Here is a 24,640-nt window from a genome sequence, read left to right on the forward strand (position 1 = left end):
TACATCCACCACCTCGAGGATCTCCGTCCCATCCTTCACCTCGACCTTCTGCTAGATTCCAAAACCGGAATCGGAATCCATGCCAAACAAGGCAGAACTGATCATCGGCAACTTCGTGTTATCTATACTCGAAAGGAGAAGTCCTTTGAACCAATATCGCAGGCTCCGATACTTGGATCAGGAAATAGTTCCAACTTAAGAATAATTTTCTAGGTCTCATCAAACTCTGCGCTAACCCACGGACAGGTACCTCTATCAACCGAGATCAAAGGTTCCATCACGGCTTCAGATATGAAATATCAGCCTCAAACCCTCCTTCCACGTTGTACTCCAAATTTTGCAGTGGTGTAAATATCACATTTTAACCATTATATTAAAAAAAAATTATAATATCCCATTACACATCGCCAATCACTAACAACAACAGGACGAATGAAACGACGAATGAGGGAGCGACGGACTGAATAGGGAGAACAACTTTGATTTCATCATAAGCTCACAATAGGTGACCTGAGTTTGTAAACAGACAATTAACAAACAAGAGAAAGAAAAAAGGACTCAGCTTACTTTCCCTGAAGGAATCTCGAGGTACTTTAGCTGACGATACTGTCATTAAACGATCTGGATGGGTGGTTGATGTACAAAAAGCTGGCAATGACTATTAAAAAAACATGGTAATGTCTGCTGCTGGATTAAACAATCCTCCATCTATCCTAATCAATACAGAACGAATCGGGCGGACTCGCCAGGTTATACACTTGGGGGTTATTTTATATGGCAAGATGAAGTTCCATGTTAACATTGACTGGGTCATCACTGGGATAAGTAGGCTGGCGAATGATCGTGATTGTTTTGGGAATGTTCACCTCTATAAATCACTCCTATCACCAAACTTCGATTTCTGCTCGTTAATTCTGGTTGTCGGCTTACAATACCGTATTAGGAGGTTAATATTGGGTTGCGCTCAACATACGCGGTCCTCTGTTATGCTAGAAATTCTACAATTGATGTCTGTAGAGCAGAGAATTGTATATAAAACCATGGTTTTTATGTTTCGATTGCTGAACGGATTATTGCCTGAGGATCTGACGTCTATAGGTTCTGTAGCGCTGATAAGTCCTAAATACTGCATCGAGCTAGACACTACAATCAAGCCAATCAACGGCAGTCGAATCATCAAATTAATCTACGATTTGCACAAAATTGACGGATGATTTGAAATATTAGCAGGCTAGCTAATGTCATCATGAAACTAGGAGCCGATTAAAGATACTGCAGCTGCAGCGGATTTTTTTAAGAGAAATAAATTTTTATTACATATGAAATAATTCTCATCAATACAAAGGGTAATCAAATATGAGACACGGAAGAACGAAGAAAGATTGCCTCCCCTTTTTCATGGTGAAAGTTCATTTTTCGCTCAAACAAACAAATGAGCGGAACATGCAAGAAACAACAGAGTAGCTTCAAAAAGTTGAACATCATCAGTTGATGAAATGCTGCATCACAACCTTTTCGCTAAAACGGCCCACGGTGGAGCGTAGATGTTCCGCATCGTCCGTAGTAGTAGACCTTTAGTAACATTTTCTCTTTCGAAATGATGAAACACGCAGCGGTGTAAGTTTTTTAGCTTTTCCTGTCTACACTTTAGCGTGAAGAATGTCACAATGTACCTTTTCCTTTTCAAAAAGTGGCACGATTGTATAGCTGCTGGTGTTGAAGAGGAAAACAGTTTAAAGTAAAGTTACACACATTTGATTCCGTAGTATGATCGGTTTCTCTTACTTTGTATCTCCCATTACCACCACTTCTCGTCAACAAAAACAATTGCATGCTCCGTAAAGTGGAAACATTTTTTCGTAATCCCATTGCTGCTTTTTTTTGTACAAACATTGCTGAAGTCATTTGCATGGAGGTTAATAAATAAAAAAATATATATATACGTATCATGTTACAAGCTAGGTTACAATATTTCAAAAAGAAAACGGAAGAGAACATTTTCATGTAACAATGTTGGATTTTGATCATTCGTTAATCGTTGATCGTACTAATCATAATATTAACTGTCTACGTTTCTTGCTTTCTACTACGTATTTGTGTGTGAGTGTGTGTGTGTGATCAAATTTAACCAGGAATTCCATCATATAACTAAAGCACTCGCTCGCTTCTCTGGGGCAATCTCGCTGTTTAAATATTACGTTTCATCATGTTACATTTAGACTAAGTGAATTTAAACTGTGTTGTATTGAGATATATGTATTGTAAATTCATGTGCTGTCCACGACTTCCGCCGCACGAGTGTAAGCGGTAATGCATCTGATACTAACATTTCCGTAATTTGTTCTCCGTTTTCACTATGGCATTCGTCGTGTTGGGGGTTTGTTTGATTTGATCGTTACTGTAGCATTTATCGTCGTCATTGCCTGGCGTACGTTGTACCCCAGCGTACTGAACATTTCATCGGTACCGGGATTAATTAACTCATCAGCAAAAGCAAAATGATCATGACCACACACAAGGGAAGTATGCACGTGGCATGCATCAATCCGACCCTTGAGCACGGCGCCAAGAAATGGACTGTGTGTGTGTGTTTTTCTTTTACGCTAAGCTTCTAAGAGTCATTACTGACATATTGCTACACCATTACTAATTTTTAAATCGAATTTTCTAGCCTGCTCCCGCTCCCTTTTCGAGTATGTGTGGTAGCTGGTGGTTGATGGATTTATAATGGATGAGTTCGTGTGTGTGTGTGTGTGTTTTAGCTTATAGTTTTAGCTTTGCTTAAGTAAATTTGTCATTTAAACTATACACGCCTTGTGCACAATGGTTTCATCTTATCGTATATCTCGGTCATACTACTTTTTTGTTTGCATAAACATGAATGTATATTCAAATAACACACACACACGCACACCGAGTGCCCCTGCCACGAGTTCATTCGTACGTCTATAACTTTACACCACGATTGGATTTTATCTTGTGTATGCTTACGCAAAGAGATTTACCCACTGTCAACTAAACGCGCGTCGTACGTATTAAATATTACTTGAGTAATCGTTTCAATCATATACTGCGCACATCATCGGTGACAGGTGACGATCGTTTTAGGAGAAGAAAACAAAAAAAATGCTCACATAAAACACAGGTTGCATACAAACGAGCTGCACTATATACGATGAAGGTGTGAGATTTACTACTAACTTCCCGTCGTCAACAGGTATGACCGGGGTCGTGAAAGCAGGTCCTTAGTCGGGTGGTAAAAACGAAAACAGTCGAAACTTTTCACGAATGTGAGGACGAACATCTTCGCGCTGGAAGGTAAGCAGAGAGAGGAAGGTTAGAAAGGTTTATTAGAACGAGAAAATAGTAATAATCGTCCTGAACTTAAGCTTACCATTTCAACTAGGCGTTCCAGGAACGGTAAAATCTTCATCAGCTCCGAATCACTTTGATCGACGAACCAACTCTCGATCGGGATACCGTTCTCTAGTTGATAGCTGGAAGATTTTAAAAACATTTTTTAATTATTAAACTATTTCTTCACGAAAAGCACCATTGCTGCATCGCCCATACATACCCAAATGCTTGGGGCGAATTATCTATGATAATGGTTTTGGAGAGATCTCTGCCCAGTATAGTCAAATCTTTAATGTAATTTCCGTTGACTAGCACACAATGCTCGCGGAACAAACGATATCTGCAAGAACAATAACAAACAAGCAATATGAGTTATGGCGAACCGAAAAAAATGGGGCCAAAATGAGCACACTTACTTAATGAGACGGCGGTCGGGATCTAGCAGATTGAGCAGCTTGTCGGCGTAGACCCGCTTCGAGGCAGTGAAGAGTATCACCTCGAACATCTGCGACACCTTCTCGAGAAACTCGCGAAAGTAGGGTCGGGTGCGGACAAACACCGTGTACTTGCACTCCTGGAATAGCACCGGAAACTTGAAGCTCGCGTCGGACAGCTCCATCAGACTGCAGTGAACCAATGTTTCATCGAGATCGAGCACCAAACTGAACTCGGGGCTGGACCGCGTCTTGAGGGGCAACGCAGGACACTTGGAACGCATTTCGCACGTCAGTGGTGGTAGCTGCTTGATGAACAGGTAAGGATCAAAGGCCCGGTAAGCCGCATCGTCGTGCTGACCGTCGTTCGATTCCTGGAGAAAAATAAATGTTAATGATTTGCTTCTTTATTCAAATGTCTTAAAAAAAACTTACGTCCATTTCTATGCATTCGTTATTTTCAAGCTGCATAGCTGCCTCGGTATCATCACCGCACATCGGAATCGATTCATTGCACTCGATATTGTGGATCAGCGTTTCCTGGTCCGTTCCGTGCATTGCGCGCTGATGCTGCATGTGATGCTGCTGTTGCTGCTGCTCCTGATGCATACCACCATACTCGGTCATGTATCCTGCCGTGCCAACGGTCGCCGCCAGATTTGCACTCTCATCCAGCACCATCCCGTCCACGTTATGGCCCATGCCCGAAAGGGACGTTAGCGCTTTCAGGTTTTCGATGGCCGTTGTATTCAGCGACGAAAAGAAGGCGGAATCGTTCAAACTGTCGGCGCTCGTTTGACCGCAGCTCAAATTCAGCCCGGCCGCAGCAGCAGCATCGCCGCAGCTGAGCAGCGCTTGGGTGAGCAGCGCGTTGTACGTAAAGTCCGCGTACTGGCCGAGATCGGTGGCATTTTTGTAGTGTTCCTCGTCGAACATGGAAATCAAATCGGACGCAACCGCAACGGCCGCCGCCGCCGCCGCCGTCTGGCTCGGCGAATAGCTCGATTGGGGTTGCTGCTCTTCGTATCCGGTAGTGGCGGTAGATAGCGACGAACAGTTGCTGTACGCGATGGGTTGGAAATTGGATGACAGTGAGGAAGCTGCCAGCGACACCGCCGATACGGACGCCGCGCCCAGTGATGTATTGCACGAGGACGACGATGACGAGGAGGAGGTGGAGGATGTCGACGAGGACGATGACGACGATGAAGACGACGAGGACGAGGATGACGACGACGACATCGACGCTCCACCAGCCATTCCGATGGAAGAAGTGGTTAGCGGGAAAGAGGCGATCATATCGCCGGCAATAAGATTAACAGAAGACGTATCCGGAGGTACGGTGTCCGTGGTTGAGTCGACCTCCGGCACAACGATATCTAGCGATTGAGACGATATGATTGCACTTGACTTTGGAAAGCTTTCCTCCGATGATGTGGATGGCAGCAGGATTGTATCCTCCTCCTCCACGCAGCAACTGCTGTTAACTACATCTTTAACGCTACTAATACATCCGCCCGACACGTCGCTGCCAAGGTCCGCCGTTGTACTGTCGCACTCGGTGACGCATTTGGAGTTGAGCGGCTGCAGCTCTTCCTGCGATGGGGATGATGATGCGGCAGCACCGGCCATACTACTACTACTGCTGCTCGCCAGCGAAGTAGTACCGATCATCGGTACTGGCAACACGATCGGATGGCCCAACAGTGTGTTTTTGTTGGAATCGTACGAAATTATACCGAACTGGTTAAGCGCATCTTCGGCCGATCCCAGATCGTCGGTAACTTTCTTCGAGTATAATCCACATGCGGTAGGGTCGGTGGAATAGTTCATGCCTCCCGTGTCGGTATGCTCTGGCCCATTGTTCGATGAAACATTCTCTCCCGGCAGATGGTGCTGCACAGGGCAGCTGGAGTGTGTGGGTGAATCTTCAAAGTGCTTCTGATCGATGACGGTGGCACCATCGAACAGGGTGAGATCGTTATTATCCTGCCAACAGTTCTCCTTGCAATCGTCCGGAATCGTACCAGCGTCGCGGCTGTCTGCTTTACCATCGTCACCGCCAGCAGTTGGGCGATGGTTTCTTGCCGTTACCTTACCGGCCCCCGGCGCCCCCGACGCCACCGCCACCGTCCGCCTAGAGCCGATCGATCGTGATGGTGTAATGGGCGATGCAGCAGTGGTTTTGCACCTGGACGACACCACGGTGGACGAAGGTTCGGCAACCGTCGTCGATACGTCCGATCGGCATTTCGACACGGAGGATGAAACGGTGCGCCGGGACGAGGACACCTGGACGAGTTCGGCGGACGAAGGACTCTTCTTTGCCTTTTGGCTAGCCACCTTGAGTGATGATTTAAACTTGACCGCGTTTCGCGTACTACTTGAGCGCAGCCGTCGATCCCTAGTTTCGCTTCGCAGCCACATTTTGACTAAAAAAGAAGAAGCATACACAACGTTCGACTATCATTATTATATATTATCGTTTTAACCGACATGAGGTACTGCCGAGATGACTCTCGACCGGGTGTAAACAGGTGTTATTGGCGCAAGTGCATACAAGTTGTGTGGAAACTCACGGCGAAATGAGTGCATGAGCATAAAATACATTAAAGAAATATTCAACCGTTAATTATATAAATAAAATGTATTAAAAATTTTGATAAAATGTAGTGGAAACTTGTTAATGAATTCAATAGATATATTACCAGCTTTCATTAACTTTTTCAATGTTTTTAATACATTTAACAATTAATTTAATGTTTTTAAAACATATATAAAAATTTAATATTTTTTTGACGCCGTTTTGTTATAAAAATTTAATATGTTCACAAAATTATACAAAATTTTAATTTTTTTGCCTTTACATTACAACGTCCTAATATTTCGTTAAGAATTACATTATAGAACATAACTCGATTGCATCGTGAAATAAAGTGAGATATTACATCAGCTAAACCACTGTCGGTACGAAGTGCACTGATGGCAAAGGCGGTTGCAATGCCAATCTTTCACCCGACAGAACTTGGTCTCGAATCCCATTCGAACAAGTACTATAAATCCCTCTGTACGCAGGACTTGACATGACTATACAGCTACTAGATAGTTTATTGATGATAGTATCATGTGAAGGAATCCAGTAAGTAACATGACTCCAACACCTTCCGAGGTTGTAGCAGTGTAGTGACATAGTAAAAAAACTGCTTTAATCAATCATCCACAGCAACAACGTGTTGTGTGTAGTATTGCAGAATCTACCGTTACACCTGCCCACCATCAAACAAGTAATTTAAATATTCTCATGGCCAACTCTTATTCATTACACGATCGCAAACTGCATGCATCATCATATCCTGCCAAGCAGGCAAACAAGCAAGCAAGCACTGGACGGAGGACGGACGGAGCAAATACAGTGCGCGTGCCCGTCTCGTGTGTAGGACACGGGAAGTTTGTCGCATCAAATCGCGCGCCATCAATCGCTATCGCCCGTCCACCAGTTTCCGGGCCAGTGTTTGTTAAGATTTCTCAACTCCTTAACTCCGCGGAAGACGGACCACGTTTTTGTCAAACGCGCGCGGTACGAAGGAGCTTCGTTGTAACTCCTAGTCACAAGACAAGAAAATCTATTTTTAGCCCAAAAAACGTGAGTAATCCACGCAATATCTCTCTTCCGCGTATGTGCATGTGTGTGTGTGCGTATGTTTGTAGTACAAGCGCACTCTCTTGTTGTAGAGATTTTTACGCAAAAAAGGTGTTACTTCTCTCTCTCTCTCTCTTTTTCTCTCACGTGCGATTCAAGCTCGGCTATTCTCCTCGTGGGTTTCCTTTGTATTCAAAAAAAACTCCATGCAATTGCACTGATCTTCGTTGCGATAAAATTAAAAAGAGATAAGTTATCGATAATTTATTTCCTTGTTGCAATCGTTGCTGTTTAACAACCTATTGGAATAACATCAATCTCAGCCATCGTCGCCATCGGCTAACGTGGGCCTTTAAAACAGGCCAAACAACGAGCCCTATTTAAAGGAAGCAGATCCACACCGCAGCAATAATGCTGGTGAAACTTCGGTTCCGGAACCAAGGCGCGCGACAGTGAAAATGCAACCCGATGTTCCGTAGCGAAAGTGTGCACCACCGTGTGCCTCTGTGCGGGAAGAATCAGGTGAAAAGCGGATTGTTCGCGCGGCAACAGATGAATTCAACCATGCACGAACAGAAGGGAGAAAAGGCTCGCCCTTCGCGTACCGTGCGCGAGTGTAAGCGAGAGGGAAGCGCGTGCAAGAGAAATTGGAAGAAGCGAGAGCCTTCTAGAGCGATCTCTGCGATGCAGTTTTCTCCTTCCACTGTGGATGCTGCTGGCCGTGAAGCATCATCGCCGCCACAAACAAAACGCGCTGATTTCTGTTTTTATTCTCATTTTCGCTGCTTTGTCGCGCGATATTTCGCGTGCTGTTTGCCTCTCGCCCTTTTCCCACCACCACCACCAACGCCTCCACCCGCTGCCGCTAGCTGACAACAAAATACTCTTCCCACCACACCGTCACACGCCGTCACTGTGGTTCAGAGTTTGTTTTCTTTTTTCCACCTCGCGAAGACACACACGCGCATTCACGCACGCACATCTTATTTTAGGCGCTAATCGAGTCTTTTTTCTTCGACTCGCAGAGCACAGCGCGATACACTCGCTCGCGTGCTTTTTGCCCGCGGTTTCGAGGCGAGCTCGGGCGCACTTACTATGTGTTCTTCTTCCCTACAATAAGCAGATATTTGATTATAAACAAATTTGCTTCTGAACGCCTCCCGCGCGCGCCCAACCCTTTAGAGGACGACGCTAAAGCGCGCTTGTATTACGGACGGCTCTCTCCGCATGCTCTGAACCACACGACTATCGCCCCACCAGGTTAACTATTCATGATACTGGCGCGTTTTTTGCTTTTTGCTTTTTTGTATCTCAAACTGCAAGCGAGCAAAAGCAAACGATTCTACAATCTTCCGATATCGATTATTTCCATACCGAAGGGCTAGTGCAGCGCAATGTTTGGAATGTTTCCCGATTACACCTGACGCTTTCCCTACACACAGTAGCGAGCCCCGAGAACGCACGCCGATTAGTCAGTTTCGCCGCGAAAAGAGTTTCACCCGTGCACCGTACAAGCAAACCGTACGAAATGCTTTTTCGTGCGAAACGTACACCAACCACCGGGAAACTTTACACTTACCTTGCACGGCACACACTTCCCAGTCCGTTCAAAACATTTCTAACGCACTCATCACCGACTGTACACCGAATTTTGCGCTTTCACGCGCTCGCACAGAATTTTCACTGTTTTGATTTTCTAAAATGGCTACTCTTTTGACATCAAACTGGTGCGAGATCACGTACACCATACCCGCCGCGGTGCCAGTGTTGGTGGTGTGTACGTACACGGTCTAGCATATGAATTTTGGGCTAGTGTGTGTGTGATCGCATCGCTTTCAAATAGCCGCCGATGGTGGTCAAGGTAAATAGATAAAAGCGGCGGCTACCTTATCTTTTGCATGAGTTTTTGAAGAAATCTTAACTATTATTTATTAAATTTGGCTTTTTTGTTAATTTTAGAAGTGTATGAAGCGAACTGAATTAAGAAGCACTTGCGGGCCTGATGTTTCGTTTTGCAACGGAATGTGTGTTCAATCCAGACTCAAGCAGAATCGAGATACGCATTCAGAAATAGTTTTTCTAATGTAAGGAAGCCAGTAGGTATGAAAAATACTTTCTTTAATAATAAAATGACTTACAAATAGTTCCTTCACTCTCCCACAAAACGTTACACATTCATCATCCCTTCGAGAAACATCAAGGCGTCCACATTATCTATCGCTACTTCCACGTCCCTTTTACTCATCGTTTTCTTTTTCGAGGTAAGTGTATGGGAGCTCGCATCTTTGGCCAGCGTTTGAAGAAACAGTTCGGCCGCTTTGGTTACCACAAAGATTGCTTCTGCCGTTACGATTCCAACATCAGGATCTAGCTTCATTATTTGCTTTATGCGGGCAAATGGAAACGTGGCCAATCGTTCTTCCGGCGCAGCTAAAACTGAAGGAAGATTTAGTCATAAAATATCAAACAATCGGCATACCTTCACATATCTATCTGCCACTCGAGCTACCTTTTGTGCTTGCAGCATTATCATCGTTGGGAGGTTCAGCCACACCGGCATCTTCCACTTCGGCAGCTTCATTCCTTTCGGCAATATTTTCCTCTATATCGTTTCTCGCAACCGGTTCCTCTTCTCGTTCATCGTCGGCAGACTTTTCTGGCACATCGGCCACCTTTTCGCTGTGGTTTCCAAAATCGATATCCTCTGAAAACACGAGATCCGGAGTTTCTTTCTCGACCGAGCCACGTCCTTGACTTGCAACGGGGCCGGATTCGTTTTCGATTGGTAAGGGTGTACTGTTTTCCTCCGCTAGATTTTCCGAAACCACTTCCGGCGAGGAGTTTACTTTTCCAAAGACGGCTTCATCCTGCGTACTGAATAATTCTTCGGAAAATTGTGCATCTTCCATTGTTTTGCTAAATTTGGTTTGTGGCTTAATCTGGCGCCAAAATTCAACTGGCACCAACAACAAAGGCAAAACGGGGAGGAAAAACAAAACAAAAACGCGCGTTTATTTTCTTTGGTTTCGTTACTTCATGCGAATGATGCATGTTATTCTTAGAAATGATACATGATCAACACAAATGTCAAAAACAGATAGGAAAAAAAAGCAACAATCGGAAAATATCACAACAAAGTCCCATCACAACATTGTGTAATTTTAGTCAAATCGTAACTAAAATCATAAAAATCGGCCGTGTCTAGCTTGTAATATGGCTCAAATTATAGCCGTCCGAAGATTAGCGTCTTTACTCCAAAAGTGAGTCATTACTATTCGGAAAATGGAACCCAATTATGTTTACTTTTTTCTCTCCGTTTTTAGCACACATCGCTGCAAGCTTCTGCCGGTATCGACCAATTTCTCACAGAGCGCTACCAATAAAAAGCAAGCTGATACCAAAGAGGAAGTTAACAACGAACCTATCAAATACTTTGGAAGTCAAGCGTCCCGCTGGACAGCACAACGAAGCCGGGAAGGGCCGAAGGGACAGGACGTTCCTTGGTTTCAACCGTACGTGGTAAACTTTAGTGTAGCGATATTTCTGATTTACTTCTGCATTCTACGAGAGGAAAACGATATTGACGAAGGCTTGGGCCGGTCACTTTTCGAGCATGTTCCTGGACTGGAAGAAAAGCAGCTCATTGTTAGCTACCATTACAACAAGGAAAATGGGCTACCAACGCTCGATATCGAGAACAGGATGAAGGAGTTGGGTATGAACTTTGAAACTGCTAATTAGAGAAGAGCAAAGTGATGTAAATCGATGATAAACTCTAAGCGGAATCATCCTTGTGTATCATAATCTAGCCTATAGTGTGTTGCTTTAACAATAAAAACGACAGTCAAAGTTTAAGTTCGGTAGTTGAAAATCCCAATCGTTTATTATTCACTTACAACTTAGTGAAAGGTTTCTTCCAGAATTCTTAGCTGCTATAACAAAAACGACCACTCTCCTTGAAGTTTAACTGACAAAAGACAATTTATTGACCCAAAAATGGTCTTTTAAGCTAGTATTTTACCTACATTTATCTACCCTACATTCCCTTCCTCGTCGATCCGTCGTGGTGTTGCTCATTCGTATCTGTGTCGTCAGTACTTCGGTAACGGTGAGGCCTCGTTGGTTTTAATCGGTCGTTTGACAACGGCGGTGTTTCGGTCGGTTAACCATCGTCAGCGGATTTCTTCAGCAGCTAACTGACCGACTCCGATCACTAGAATGTGTTTGTCAATCGCTGGTAGCATATAGAACGATTGGTAGTCGATCGTTAGCAGATTCTGTGTCATAGGCGGCTAACTGGTCTTCTACGATGGTTGCTGGCCTTTTACGCGGCTTGCTGATCTTCTACGTCGATGGCTTGAACGATGATATTTGGTCCGGCGGTCGTATCTAGAGCAAGCTCGTTTGATCTTTGTCAGCGGGTTTCAGTATGGGTTGTTGGCGGCGACACCGCTGCATATAACTTGCTGGGTAGCTTCATTAGGAAAATCAGCAAGTTTTTAAAAGATTTTTTTTTTAACTTTACTCGAAAGCATTCAAGAAAGAAAATGTGCCATTATTTCAGTTCTATTAAGGTGGGAGTACCTATTTCTTTCATTCTTGGCCATTCTTGATTTGATTATATCCGAAACTGGATAGCTTACCTCGTAATTCAATAAGGTGCGTACAAAAGGAAGATGCTCTGAAGGGTTTTTGGACGATGTGTGGAAGGCTACATTAACGAGATCTATACGCTGATGACCTCACTATTGAACAGCAAATTAGATTGCCAGGTTCTGATGGATTGGGCATTTCTTAAGAATCACACTGGACAACCCAGCCGGGTTAAAATAATTTTTCGGCCATCCTTGTGCACAGTAGGAAGTATTCGAGGTCCGAGACGAAATGGCCAGGAAGGTTGGGATATTGGATTGGCGGAAGCTAACGTCCGACCTACTTAAACTAAGACTGTTAAGAACCGGAAGAGTGGATAAGTTGGGATAATCAATTCTACACAAGAATAGATGGTCCAGAAGGGCTTCAACTCACGATCACGTGAGAGCCCGAAACCTGAGCTACCTGATCTGATCTGAGGACCAACATTGCGATGGATTTCTTCAATGGAGAGTTTTCTCGCATGGCAAATGTCCTGATATTCCTTAAGATAATCTCCAGAAATTCAATTGTTCAGCTATATTTCGGATGATATTTATTCACTCTAAAACTAACGTACAAATTATATTTTTTTAAGAATAATTCGCATAAGTAAAAAACAGCAAACACGTTCCGAGCCGGTTTTGTAAACTATATGCTTTTATTTGCCTTTGTGTATACTTCACATCATTTTCTAGCTTGATGTACACTTACGTTCTAAATGCGGGGTTTGAAATTCTTCCGTTTTTTATCATTTGTGTTGTGTTTCAACGGGCTCTGCTCCATCCTTGGCATGCCGGTTTTTTTGTTGTTGTTGTTGTTAACTCCTCACATGTCGGCAATTAATACCATTCTATCCACTAATTTGTAGTTGCTGTTCAGCAAACAATTAAAAAAAAAAACGATTGTTTAGTCACCATTCGGTGCAACAATGTGTGCATTCATCGGTGCACACCTCGTCCACTATCACCGACCATTTAGCAAAGCATAGTAGTAATTGTAGTATCTTGTGGATAAGCATTTAAAAAGATCGCAAATAACTCAGCTGTACGCTGCGTTCTACATTCTAAAGTATATCCTCGCATCAAATGTTTTGTGAATGTTCCTGCCTCTCTTTTCTTCAGCAAAAGCCATCATTTTGCTGGAAAATATGGAAAACGAAAAACACATCCGAAGAAAACGTGGCGCCAGCTGGCTCCTGGCGTCTCACTACTGCTACGCAATAGAAACTATGATACAACATCGCCTAACATGCTCAAACTTCAACTTCAATCCTAGAGAAAAAAAAAACAGAGAAACCTTATTTTTGTATTGATGATTGCTAAAGATTTAAACGAGTGCAAAGAGAATGAAACGCTTAAGCTTTCCCTTTTCCATCGGATGTTCTCGGTGTGGCTCGATCAGTTTAATGCAATGGATTCGGTGTTTGGAGCGCGGTGAAAAGGGAAAACTTAAGCGTGAACATTCATTTCACCGACTCGTATCTTTATCAACCAGCAATATTTGTGGCTTACATTCTATATCCCCTATACAATTAAAATGGTCCTGATCGTCCTCGATGGGCAGTCTCCCATTTCGCGTGTAAGCATGGAAAAACAAACCTCGCTTTTTGTTTTTCCATCACTTGTAACGGTCATGTTTGAAATTGTTCGAGGACAACCAAGGACATGTTGTTGTGAAGAAATGGAGAAAAAAGCTGCTATATTAGTAAAACAGAGCTGTTCTTATAGGAGGAAAGCTGCAGTAGATCCGTTACTGAAACTTCAACCTAATGAGCCTCGCAGCGGATTAACGCAGTGTAGTGTTGTTGCCGTGCTGTAGAACCACCAAGTAGTGTGTCCGCGATCGTCGTATGCAGCATACTGAAGAGATTCTCTCTGGTGGCAGCTCCTTCCATGAAGTAGTTTTCGGTCAGCTTCGGATCGTCCGTTCGATCCGTCCGCAAGCAAACCCAATCCCGGTGTACGGTTCCCTGTCTTTGCTATGGTGGGCTCCAGTTTGGGCACGATTGCGGGCGGCTCTAACCGACGATTTGACCACTAGCTTCCGATCAACCCCCAGGGTGATCCACCAGTGTAGCACCGTAAACAATCGATTACCATCCGTGCTAGGTGCTGCTGCTGCTGCTGCCACAAACGATATCTGGGTGTTTGCAGTCAATTCGACCGATCCGCCGAAACCGTGATGCCATGGAAGTAAATAAGAGAAGAAAGGGGCTTAAATTAGTTAAAATTCCTTACACTCATCAAATCACGTTTGTACGTTCGCCCACTCCACCCTTTGGTGGAGTCCACACTTTCCCAGCGTGGCTTTTCTGCGAGACCAAATGAGAGCGACTGCTAGCGGGAAAAATCTTGCAATAGGAATAAAAACGAATCCATCCAAACGAACCTTTGCCCGGCCATGGCAAAACGGGCCGAATTGGTAACGCATTTCATTCGCCAACGGGCTGCGGACTCGGATTAGGCGAGGCATGCGCAATGATACGAATGTTATGATCGTGAGTAATTATTGTGCACCGACGGAATGTTGGATGGGAGCCGATGGTAGCTGCAGGAAGCATGTGCTGAGAAATGGTGAGAGACTTTCCAGCAGATAATCAATCGGGTGCTAGAAGAAAATCGCACCAATCAAGCTCAATCGTGTTCAGTTTAGGGCTAAAGTGCCTGCGAACGTATGATTTGTATCGTATGATGCGATTTGCTGCTGATTATTTGCATAAAGGGTCGCTTCTAGACAATCGACCGTTAAATATGTTTGGGGATAAATAGATACGAAGTACTAGGAACAGTTGTCTCTTCAAAGAATATAACTGCAAAAATGGTCGGTTTTTAATTGATTTAAGACTTGTCTCTGTTTATCCTCAGGAAAACTCCCAGGCTAGGTTCGGTATATACAGACTAATTTTAAGTGCCTTATCACTTCATTTGAAGCGCATATGGCGGATAGCTAGCCGAGATCTACTTTGGAAGATATTTTCCTATAGTATTTATGTATGTATGTCTGATGTATGATATGTATCTTGGAGAGATAAAGTTGACGATCATGATATATTTTTTTATTACGTTAGCTATATATGGCTTAATGGAAACCCTTAGTAACTTGGCATAAGCGCCAGATTATTCGTCCATACTCCAACTTTAATAAAATTGGAGACAGTAACGGACTTTTAACTAGTGTAGTTAATGACAATTAAGTTTTCAATATCTTTACAATCATCAACAATTTTACTAATACCGGTAAATGGATCCAGAGGTTGATGAGAAAACCTGGTAATCTGGCCCAGGCGCTGTAGCATTTATAAAGTACAGTAAAGACAGGTTGGGGGCAAGAAGGGGCATTGTTCTACAAAATCCCCAATCGAAGACTTCCATTTCGAAGAGATGGATAATCACACAGAATGATCGGATGACAGGGCTCGTGAAGAATATTCTTAAGAGACTAACTGATCTTACTTAACTAAACCGTAAGCAGCGATTAATAAAGTTTTTTTTTCGACAATCCTTAATCGAAGGGCCTTTTCCAATTCTCTACATTGCAGGGATGGAGTAAAAACTAATCGTTAACGGCTTCTTCTCCTGTTATTTCTGACTTGCTTTGACTTGATTTTACCCGTAGCATAGTAGTCAGCCCTGCGTACGGAGAGGCGTTCTGGATGGGATTTGAACCCCGGTCCAGCAACAATTTGAAGACCTACACCGCTGTCGCCTCGGCCACCGGACCGCCCCGTAAACGGTGAGAAGAGTTAAAATTTGCAAACGTTTACTATTACGACGATTATGACAAGCAGCTGCGTTACTGCCATAAGACATATGTTTTGTAAATCATCGAGCATAAGAAGAGCCGGTAGGGAGCGAAATTAAATACACTGAGCTCGTATTAAATACATTGTCGAGTTTTAATGTAGAGTCAAGTCGATAAAGCGCCTAATATGATTCAATATGGAAGCTTGTCAGCATCGCTAGGCTAGTCGCTTCCAGATAATGACACCGGACTCATGTCCAGTCGTCTGATATCCTTTGATGCCATTCATATCGGTAATGGATCGTAGTGGATCGAAGGTACTGAGATTTTAACGGTTATTTACACTCCTTTAGTAAGATTATTTGGGACGCTTCTAACCAGACCTTAATCAGCTTGTTGTTAGTTCAGCCTATAGTATGGACGAGATCCTTTTGAATTTATAAAGCAACCAATTTATGTTATTTAGAATTTGTTGTAAATTGTAAATTGTTTTAATTTACAGTTTAATCACAAACATGATTGAGCAAAAGTTTATTTGAATTTTTGTCCAATTTATGTAAAATATTTTCAACGAAAATATAAAAAGAAATTTCGGTTTTTCGATCATAATTACATTTTTCACTGTAAATATTTTCTTATTCGTTTTTTGGAAACAATTTGTTGTTATAATGTTTCTTGCAAGAACAAAATGTATAGATAAAATGAACAGAAAGTATATGCTTTCCTAGTGAACAAGAGCTATTTTTACTCGGCAGAAAAAAATCAACGTTAACCACATACAGACCCCCGAGCATGTGGTGAAATTTACAAAATTCACGCACGAGTGTTTAAATTGAAAAATAATTTTTGCTCCACCAGAAAATTAATGAGTTTTTCCGTGCCTCAATCTCAACGTTGCGAACTGCATGCGCGCAAGCTTCACCACAAACGCTCTGCCCCGATTGTTGTGGTATTGTGTGCTCCCCCAATCGGCTCACGAAAAACCCGCCAAACCCCGCCCCGGGGATGATCCCGGGCTCAAGAAATGAGGCGCGGGTGCTTTTATTAATGGGTGTCTCATCTCGCAGCCTCCCTCTCCCAACTGCCACCCATTTTCCACAGCACTGCTCCGTGATCCGCACGCTCGCTCGCTCGCAACAGCCGTGGAAACATTCTTCTTTAATTTATGCTTAAGGGCAGCATCGTCATCACCTACCACCACCCGGGCCAGCCCGCACGAGGGGAGGAAACCTGCGTCATGAACGCGATCAACATTGCATATCAGCTGGCCGGGTTGGGAGGGAGAGCCCAGATCATTATTAACTGGGATCAGCAAAAAAAAAAAACAACCGGCGAGCGATACTAACCGCGAATCGGAGCAATGGCCGGACGGCCGGAGAAGAAGCATCGATCAAATTCCGTGGAACCATAAAGTTGTTTCCAATTTTCATTCCCCGTGTCCGCGCGCGCGTTGGTGATCGTGTAATTTTCGTGCAAATGAAATGAGTCTTTCCTGGCCGTGTACGAAAAATCACCGCCGGGCGTTAATAAGCCTGTACAGGCACGCAAGTTTTATAATGAGCTGCCGGAACCGTTGTTTGCTGCATATCAATGTGCTAGCCCCAGTAAATAGATTTATTTCGACGTCAAAAAATCCTGATCTACATCTGCGGTTACTCTTCCGACTAATTTGATGAACCTTTTGAGTAGAGTAAAATGTGGATGCACTAAATGCAATCGCTGCACCAAGATATCATCGCATCACATCGCTACGAGTCTCGCTTAAGTGAAGCCTCCAGAAGATGAAACATGGGGTGTCCGTAGAAATTATGAACCGATCCGCTTAATGCCACTCGGTCAACATCTTGTGGAAATGCGGTGGAATGAGTCGGGATAACCCCGGTCGCCGGTGCAGCACTGCGATGCACATTCCCGCGGGCAACAAAGGTGCATAATTCACCCCTTATAATAATATGCACTAGGTGGCGGCCGATTCGTGGGTGCGGGCCAGGCAAAATGAGGCATAAATAATAATAAGCAAAAATCAAAGTCAAACCACTTACCGAGCCGGGGCCGTCGGACGGACCAGGCACGGGAAAAGCCACAGGCCACAGGCGGAAAAAGCGAGCCAGCGAGACGATCGAGAAAAATGTAATGCGACCGGGAAAGAGTCTTTCTTTCAACCCCCTGTCCGGTCCGGTCACCGCTCAACCACTCACACCCAACCCGGCAAAAGGTCACGTCAACGTTGCGGATTAAAATCGCACCACGTTGCAGGGGGCCGAGGGTACGGTTACGCGGGTGATGCTTAGCGGCAAGATGCGGCAGGTGAGACAAGCAAATGAGCAAAATGAAATAAAATAAAAATGAAATGAAGCCTGGCCGGATGGTAATGGTAATTCACGAAATCTGAAAGCTGATCGTTGCCACACCAAGATCAACTGACCGGCAGACCACGAATGTGGCGCAGAATCCGCGAAAAACGGGCCAGATGATTGGTTTGCGGTGAAACGTAAACGTAATTACCTCGGGTGGACAATTATTCCGGTCAGTGAGGAGTCGCAGCAGAGCAGGATGGCAGACGACGAACAATGGGCACAGTAATTGTAACCGAGCGGATACATTTAGTACAGTGGCGGGCAAAACAATAAGTGCAGGTTTATAAAGCAGCGCTTTAAATGACTACTAGCCTTGAGACTTGTTTTAGGTTTAAACGATCCACAATATGGAAAAAGCATAGCAAGTTTAAAAAAAAATTGTCGCAATCATTTAGTTGTTTAGCAATTCCCGGGTCACAGCTTCGGAATAAAAAGATTTAATGAAGTCCTTGTTTAAAAAACAAGAAACCAATTCGTTGACTAGAGTAGGTTCCTGGGCGAAATTTGGAAGTTGGAAGTCGGATATGGCCGAGAAATCAAATCAGCCCCGTGCGGATTGGCAGTCGAGGCCCTTCTAATTGTGATTTTAGAGGGAAACAACTACCGACGAGGCCCCCCTGACCGATGAGGCCCCGAGCGGCCGCTCCTTCCGCTCTTAGGTTGATCCGCCACTGCATCTAATCTGCTGTAGATGCCCTCTCAAGTCCTTTCCACTTCAAGGAGCTCCTGCAAGGAGCTTCCCCTACGCGAGGTCTCTTATACGAAGCCATTTTTATTTCAACACGTATCACTTGTGCCGGACGAACAGAATACGTAGGCAAAACTTCACCTTCAATCGGTGCGAAACTATTTACTTCTATTGTCAAATAGTGATAAGGAAGTATTCAGTGATGTTATATGTTCATAGATCGAATTCATGCACTGTCTCACGTTACTGGTGACTCACGAAACATGAACAGAAAGCCTTCTATCGGTGAATGAAACGGCAGTTAATGGTTTTAAACGCTTTTACCAAATTTTCCTTTTGTATGGTGGCCATACAACCCCGTCAGCCCTCGGCTAGCCGTTTCTGAGTTCCTTGACTAAATGTTTCCCGTAGCTAAATAGTTAGTTTGGACTGACTTGCATCAGTCCGGAGGAAATAAATTTGAATGTTCCTACCGGTACAGTCACCACCCATAATATTACAAAATGTACGAAATTAATTGGGATTATTATTTTGTCCATCACTGTAAATTCAAAGCCAATCACTCACTCCGATAAAATAAAAGTGGTTTTAAAGATCTGAATTTTAACGTGTCGATTTGAGCACAATAATTAACAAATATTTAAAAACTTGTAAGTACAATTTGATTTATCTCTCAGATTTATTTTAATCCAAGAAGAACGACCTGACTACCTTGAAGATCGTTAGAAAAAAAGTGTGATTTAACAATCATCGTTTCAAAATGGAAGCCAACAGTATTAGTATTATCCAAAAATATTTTAAATGTGCTGCAAAACTAATGAATTCAAACTTTAAGCGAGATTCAATTTTGGCATTCTCATGTGACTCGATCTTGAAGATGATTTGATCCAAACCTGCCTTATTTGTTTGGAGTAATTGAATTGATTGAATCCATTGAATTAGCTTCAAAATTCTAAAAACTCAAAATCCTTTAGGCGGTTGCTTTACTTGGTAAATTTATATGATTACAGTGCACAATCTAGTCCCTAGCTGCAATATCTATAACTGATGGAGGGCATTGAAATCAGCCATGCTGAAGCTTGAACTCATCAGACTGATCGCATCGCCGTCATATGACACTAATGATGCTGCTTCATAGCCGCATCGCGATAACGTACTTGAACAAACACTAGTTTTCATTTTTAACACATCCTAGTTCAAAGCTATCGTTAGCGAAAAGTTTGAACCACGGACAAAACCCAAATTGAAGAATGCAAAAGCAAACATTACCAACCCACCCCTCTAAACGGGGCGACGAGAGAGAAAAGGGGTTAACAAGAATAAGTGCTGCCACAGCTTGATTACCAAACAAAGAGCAAAAAAGGGGGAATGGAAAATAAGTTGGCACCGATTTTCAGCCAACCTCCAGCCTCCGATCGTTCCGCCTGCAGCGACGCGAGACATTGCAGGCCGGACGTGCGGACGAGCTCCATAACAATTCCGCACCTCGCGGTATCATTGTCACAGGCGTAGCGGTTCATTTCGAGCCGGTTTTCTTCAACCGCCGGAGCCAATGGCGAAGTTAATCCTTTAATTTTGCATTAATCTTTTTACCTTCGTCTCCGTCGCCGTCTCGGACCTGGCATCAGAACGGCCGTTCCATTGCAGTTCCATTCGATACTGTCCACCGTCGGGCAGGCAGGCAACGATGCGTTTTTCTCGTTACTGCTCCCGTACACTCACTGGCAGACGTCGCATCGGTTCGCTCGGGAATAAATTATTCCAAAACCATAAACGTATTTGGTTCAGCTGCCCATAAGAAACCTTTATTATCGGGCATTTCCTTATTTTGCCGTGTTGGATAAATCTGGTTCTCGGACGGGGCATCCATCCATCCATCCATCCAGCCAGCCAGCCAGCCAGCCGAGTGGAATCCATCAACTTCTTACTTATTTCAAAATTATTGTAAACCACTGCCACTCATCGTTCCGTTTCCCTGGTACGATCATCCCGTCGCCAGTTACTCCCCTGAGCCTGCTTCAGTCCAGGCGCACGTTTGGAGGATCAACCCAGGTTCCTTTTCGGTTCGGTTTGGCTACTGTTTACGTCCGTTGTCTTAGGATGCTGTGCCGTGTCGGATGGAGCTTATACATACAAATGATCAGAGCTCCATTCTGCCTTTCATCGATCAGACGGCGATGGATCAGCATCCTATACAACTTGCAGCATCAATGGTGACATTGCCACCGAAGAAGTACTTTCATGCACTGGTAAACACACTGATCGGCATGGTATAGCTTCGTACTCATATTCTTATGTGAGAAGGATTATATTTTGATGATTGAACAGAGGCGTCTTTGACTAAATCACAATTTTGTTTTCGGTTCAGTCAGGTAAAAGCCTTCAGCACGCACTCCACCAGTATCGCTCGGGCCAAAAATCGCCCGTTGCACTTTAAACTCCATTGTTTCAGGTCTGCGCCATCGAGCCTACAGAACCGTGCCATCATCAATTTGCGAAAGGTTTCACAAGGCTAGGTAACAAATCCATCCACCGCATGGGGGAAAGCTAGACACACGTATCGGAGCTTAGCATCGCCGTCATCGATAGTTTAAGAAGATTTACAGGCTCGTTCGCACAATTCACAGCTCCTCCAGCTCTCCATTCTCCCCTTTGCTGCTCCCTGGTCCCCAACACCCGCTTCCCTACCGTGCGTACGACTCATGGCGTGATGCGTTAAGCAGCATAAATCTTTACCACATATCTCGCCCGATCACATCCCACCCAACTCTCCATAACCGATCCCGGTGCAAGACGCAACGACGCAAATCAAGCCCAAGAACTGACCGAACCCCAACCATAATAATGGGCATCTGGCTGGCAGAGGTCCCTTCGCATGCAGCCACCAATGCATTGGCCATCGATCGCCATTTGCAGCCCCAAGACCGCGTATCCGACCGCGATCGATCCCAGTTCTGACAATTCATCGCCAAGGATTGTCTTCCTGCCCGATGAGTGTGCGAGCCGCGCTCTCATGTGCTGCCTGCGCCCGTTGTTCTGCCCGCCGTTGCTTCCTTCAGCGTAATATGTAAAATAGTTCTTCAGCGCTCCACCAGACCCCTAATGCCATCCGCTCGTCTCGCGATGTTTGATTATTTATATTTTCTCGTATTATTTCTATATTCTTTATTGAATTATTTTATTCCCATTGTATTCGAAGTTGCTTTTCCGCGCTCGATTTTTCTCCTGCATTTAGCGTGGTTGACAGTTTTTTTTCTTTTGCCCTCTTTCTTATCTTCCTTTTCTTGCTTCAAATGCGTTCATTTTTTTGGTGCTGCTTCATTATAAAAAAAACCAAAGCCCCGAAATAAGCTAAATGATTTCGAAACAATTTGGCTGCATCTGCATCAAGATCTTTAAATTAAACAGCTAAACATCAAATTTGCATCGATTTGGGTTGCTCTTATGCATATGCATGATTCAACTCTTCTTTCCTTATGCGGTTTGTTTAGGGACCCGAAACCGATTGTTTGTATTTGTGGATTTGTTTTAAGTTTTCCAAGGATTTTTTCAAGGATTTCCCGATTTTTTTTTTCACCATGTGCATCTTATTATCTCTTGTAGAATCAGTTTTATATTGCTTGCGATACATTTAATCTGGATAAAATAAAATTATCGCAAATTTCCGTACAGTTCACCCTGATCCTGGTTGAAACAACCTTATTTATGACATTGAAATTAAGCAGCCAATCCTGTTTTATGCAAGTGTTGGACCGATCGGGAAGAAAAAAAAAACCCTCGCTTATTTCTCTTTAATACACACTTTTTGAAAAGGACAATTCACGGTGGGTGTAAAGCAGCAACCTTCACCAAAACGCCTGCATGTCTGACACCGACGACGACGACGACGGGATCAGTATAAGAGCCCGGCCACGATCGCCCTCGAGGGCACACACTCACACACACACTCGCAAGAAAGGCGAGAAGAAAATCGACGCAAAACACCACCGGACGACGAGCCGGTAAACTTATTTCGATAATTATTGAATAATAAATTACACCTACAGGGTCGCATTATGGCGAATCGATCCGGAGGATTAAGAGAAGCCACCATGATCGCCCAGATCATGGCGCACAACAGCATGTTATACGCATGCATGCACCGTGAAAGGCATTCCAGCTCGAGGCTGCGGTTTGCACGTTTACCTTACGTTTCGTTGTTGTTTAAGGTTAGATGAAGTACCACCTCGTTCTGGCACCGAAACCATCGCTTTTATGTCCTTTTTTTTCGCCGAGACACTATGAGAAATGTGTGTGCCAAGTGTGTCCAAAGTGGAGCAGATTGGGTAAAAAATGATTAAATGTTATTGAGACGAAAAAATTAAACATTAAAAGTTTAAAATAAAATTTAACAATATTCCACAATATCTCGACAAGCATCTCGAATGCACGCTAATTGGTTCAAACCAAAAGGGATGAGTAACCACACTTAAAAGGTCAAACAAATCGTTCGAGCTGCTTTCATACGGGACTCAATCCCAAAGTTAAACAAACACCTTCTTACTTTGTTGTTTCACCACCTTCTTTCAACGCATCTGTACGCCACGATCACTGATTTGCACCTCGAAAAAAAAAAACCCAAAACCACACCAACGGTTCCTGTACCCGAACCCGAGCGAAACCACATCGACCTGATTAAATAATTAACGTTCCTGCTTAATTGCGGATGAGCTGAACAACGACGACTGTCGCTCTCTATCTCTCATACCTATCAATTGTATCATGTCCCGGGAAAGTATGTAAACGTTAATTTAAGTAATTGGATATCCTGGTTTTGTTTTTGGGGCGAGAAATATCTGATGTGAGACAAGAAAACAGCTGGAACAGTGGAGGACCGTGGATCGTAAATAAACATGTTAAGCTGGCGAAGAGATTAAGGGTGGATTGCTCTCAATTGATTCATTACGTTGTGGATGATGTAGCTAAATATTTAAAGGCAGGAAGGATAGTGTGAACTAAATGTTAATGATGTTAAGGCAGGGAATTGTGTACCTCGAGTGTTTTTAATGCACTATTTTGTATATCAAGGAACATAAGAGATCTACTAGATATCAGAAGAGATCTACTGAGATATTGAATTAGATTGCCTCGTGGTCCTCGTGCTGACCTTAGAATTCATCTCAAAATCCGATAAATAGCTTCATGATTTTTTATACTTAAAATCGGTATCCTGCTGTACTCTTGTCCAATTACTGAATAAATCAGTCAGTAGCGTGGAATCCTACACAAGTCACGGACACTTGACATAATTGGAAGGACTTAAAAATGGATTACCATCTCGACGATTTCCCTGGAAAAGGCTAACGTAACTCTCATGTATCAAGATGTGTTGTCCATTTTTATGCTCAAAGAGTTTTTAATTAGAAGGCAAATGCCCAGTTACTCATCTGTTAACCTTATTAAACCTTTATGGTCTAAGTAGAGTTGGTAGATCTGGACAATTTTCGGGTACCCTCCAAGCTTCTATTTACCAGCGATCCTGTTCTAGTGATGTTTATGCATTTAATATTAGTTTCATGGTTAAAAATTACTCCTTGATTTTGTCTAAGACAGCTCATAGTCTGAGGGGATAACTGCTGATCACTGCTCATTACTAATTTTGAACGAACATCAACTGCTCCATTTTCGGTACTTGACCCATGTGATGAGTCTCTAATTGAAAAGTAACATTTCAACACCAAGCACACACTGACACACGTAAAAAAGCACAGTTTTTCAGCACCCAACCAAACAGAATGAAACGAATGCA

At 43.6% G+C, this 24,640-nt stretch overlaps 3 protein-coding genes and 1 long non-coding RNA gene across 4 annotated transcripts in view; 1 reads left to right on the top strand and 3 right to left on the bottom strand.

The window, feature by feature from the left end:
* Positions 1–1,288: 1,288 nt before the first annotated feature.
* LOC118511836 (CTD small phosphatase-like protein 2) lies at positions 1,289–9,149 on the bottom strand. Its single transcript, XM_036055381.1, has 6 exons — positions 9,011–9,149; positions 4,227–6,223; positions 3,774–4,165; positions 3,578–3,697; positions 3,395–3,497; positions 1,289–3,311 (listed from the first exon to the last, which is right to left on the bottom strand). Exons 2-6 carry the CDS (start codon positions 6,216–6,218, stop codon positions 3,246–3,248), a joined length of 2,673 nt encoding a protein of 890 aa, XP_035911274.1. The 5' UTR covers positions 6,219–6,223; positions 9,011–9,149; the 3' UTR covers positions 1,289–3,245.
* A 383-nt stretch (positions 9,150–9,532) lies between these two features.
* Positions 9,533–10,406, bottom strand: LOC118511837 (DNA polymerase epsilon subunit 4). The gene is made up of 2 exons (XM_036055382.1): positions 9,941–10,406; positions 9,533–9,867 (listed from the first exon to the last, which is right to left on the bottom strand). The coding sequence occupies exons 1-2, from the start codon at positions 10,338–10,340 to the stop codon at positions 9,599–9,601; spliced, it is 669 nt and encodes a 222-aa protein (XP_035911275.1). The 5' UTR covers positions 10,341–10,406; the 3' UTR covers positions 9,533–9,598.
* Positions 10,407–10,507: 101 nt separating this feature from the next.
* On the top strand, positions 10,508–11,286 carry LOC118511838. Its single transcript, XM_036055383.1, has 2 exons — positions 10,508–10,691; positions 10,755–11,286. The coding sequence occupies exons 1-2, from the start codon at positions 10,645–10,647 to the stop codon at positions 11,170–11,172; spliced, it is 465 nt and encodes a 154-aa protein (XP_035911276.1). The 5' UTR covers positions 10,508–10,644; the 3' UTR covers positions 11,173–11,286.
* A 1,414-nt stretch (positions 11,287–12,700) lies between these two features.
* LOC118511839 overlaps positions 12,701–24,640 on the bottom strand; it is a 39,432-nt gene continuing 27,492 nt past the window's right edge. Inside the window, exon 2 of the long non-coding RNA XR_004906178.1 lies at positions 12,701–14,205. This is a non-coding gene — a long non-coding RNA (uncharacterized LOC118511839). The remainder of the gene's footprint in view (positions 14,206–24,640) is intronic.

Source organism: Anopheles stephensi, chromosome 3, assembly GCF_013141755.1.
Source record: "Anopheles stephensi strain Indian chromosome 3, UCI_ANSTEP_V1.0, whole genome shotgun sequence".
Taxonomy (NCBI): domain Eukaryota; kingdom Metazoa; phylum Arthropoda; class Insecta; order Diptera; family Culicidae; genus Anopheles; species Anopheles stephensi.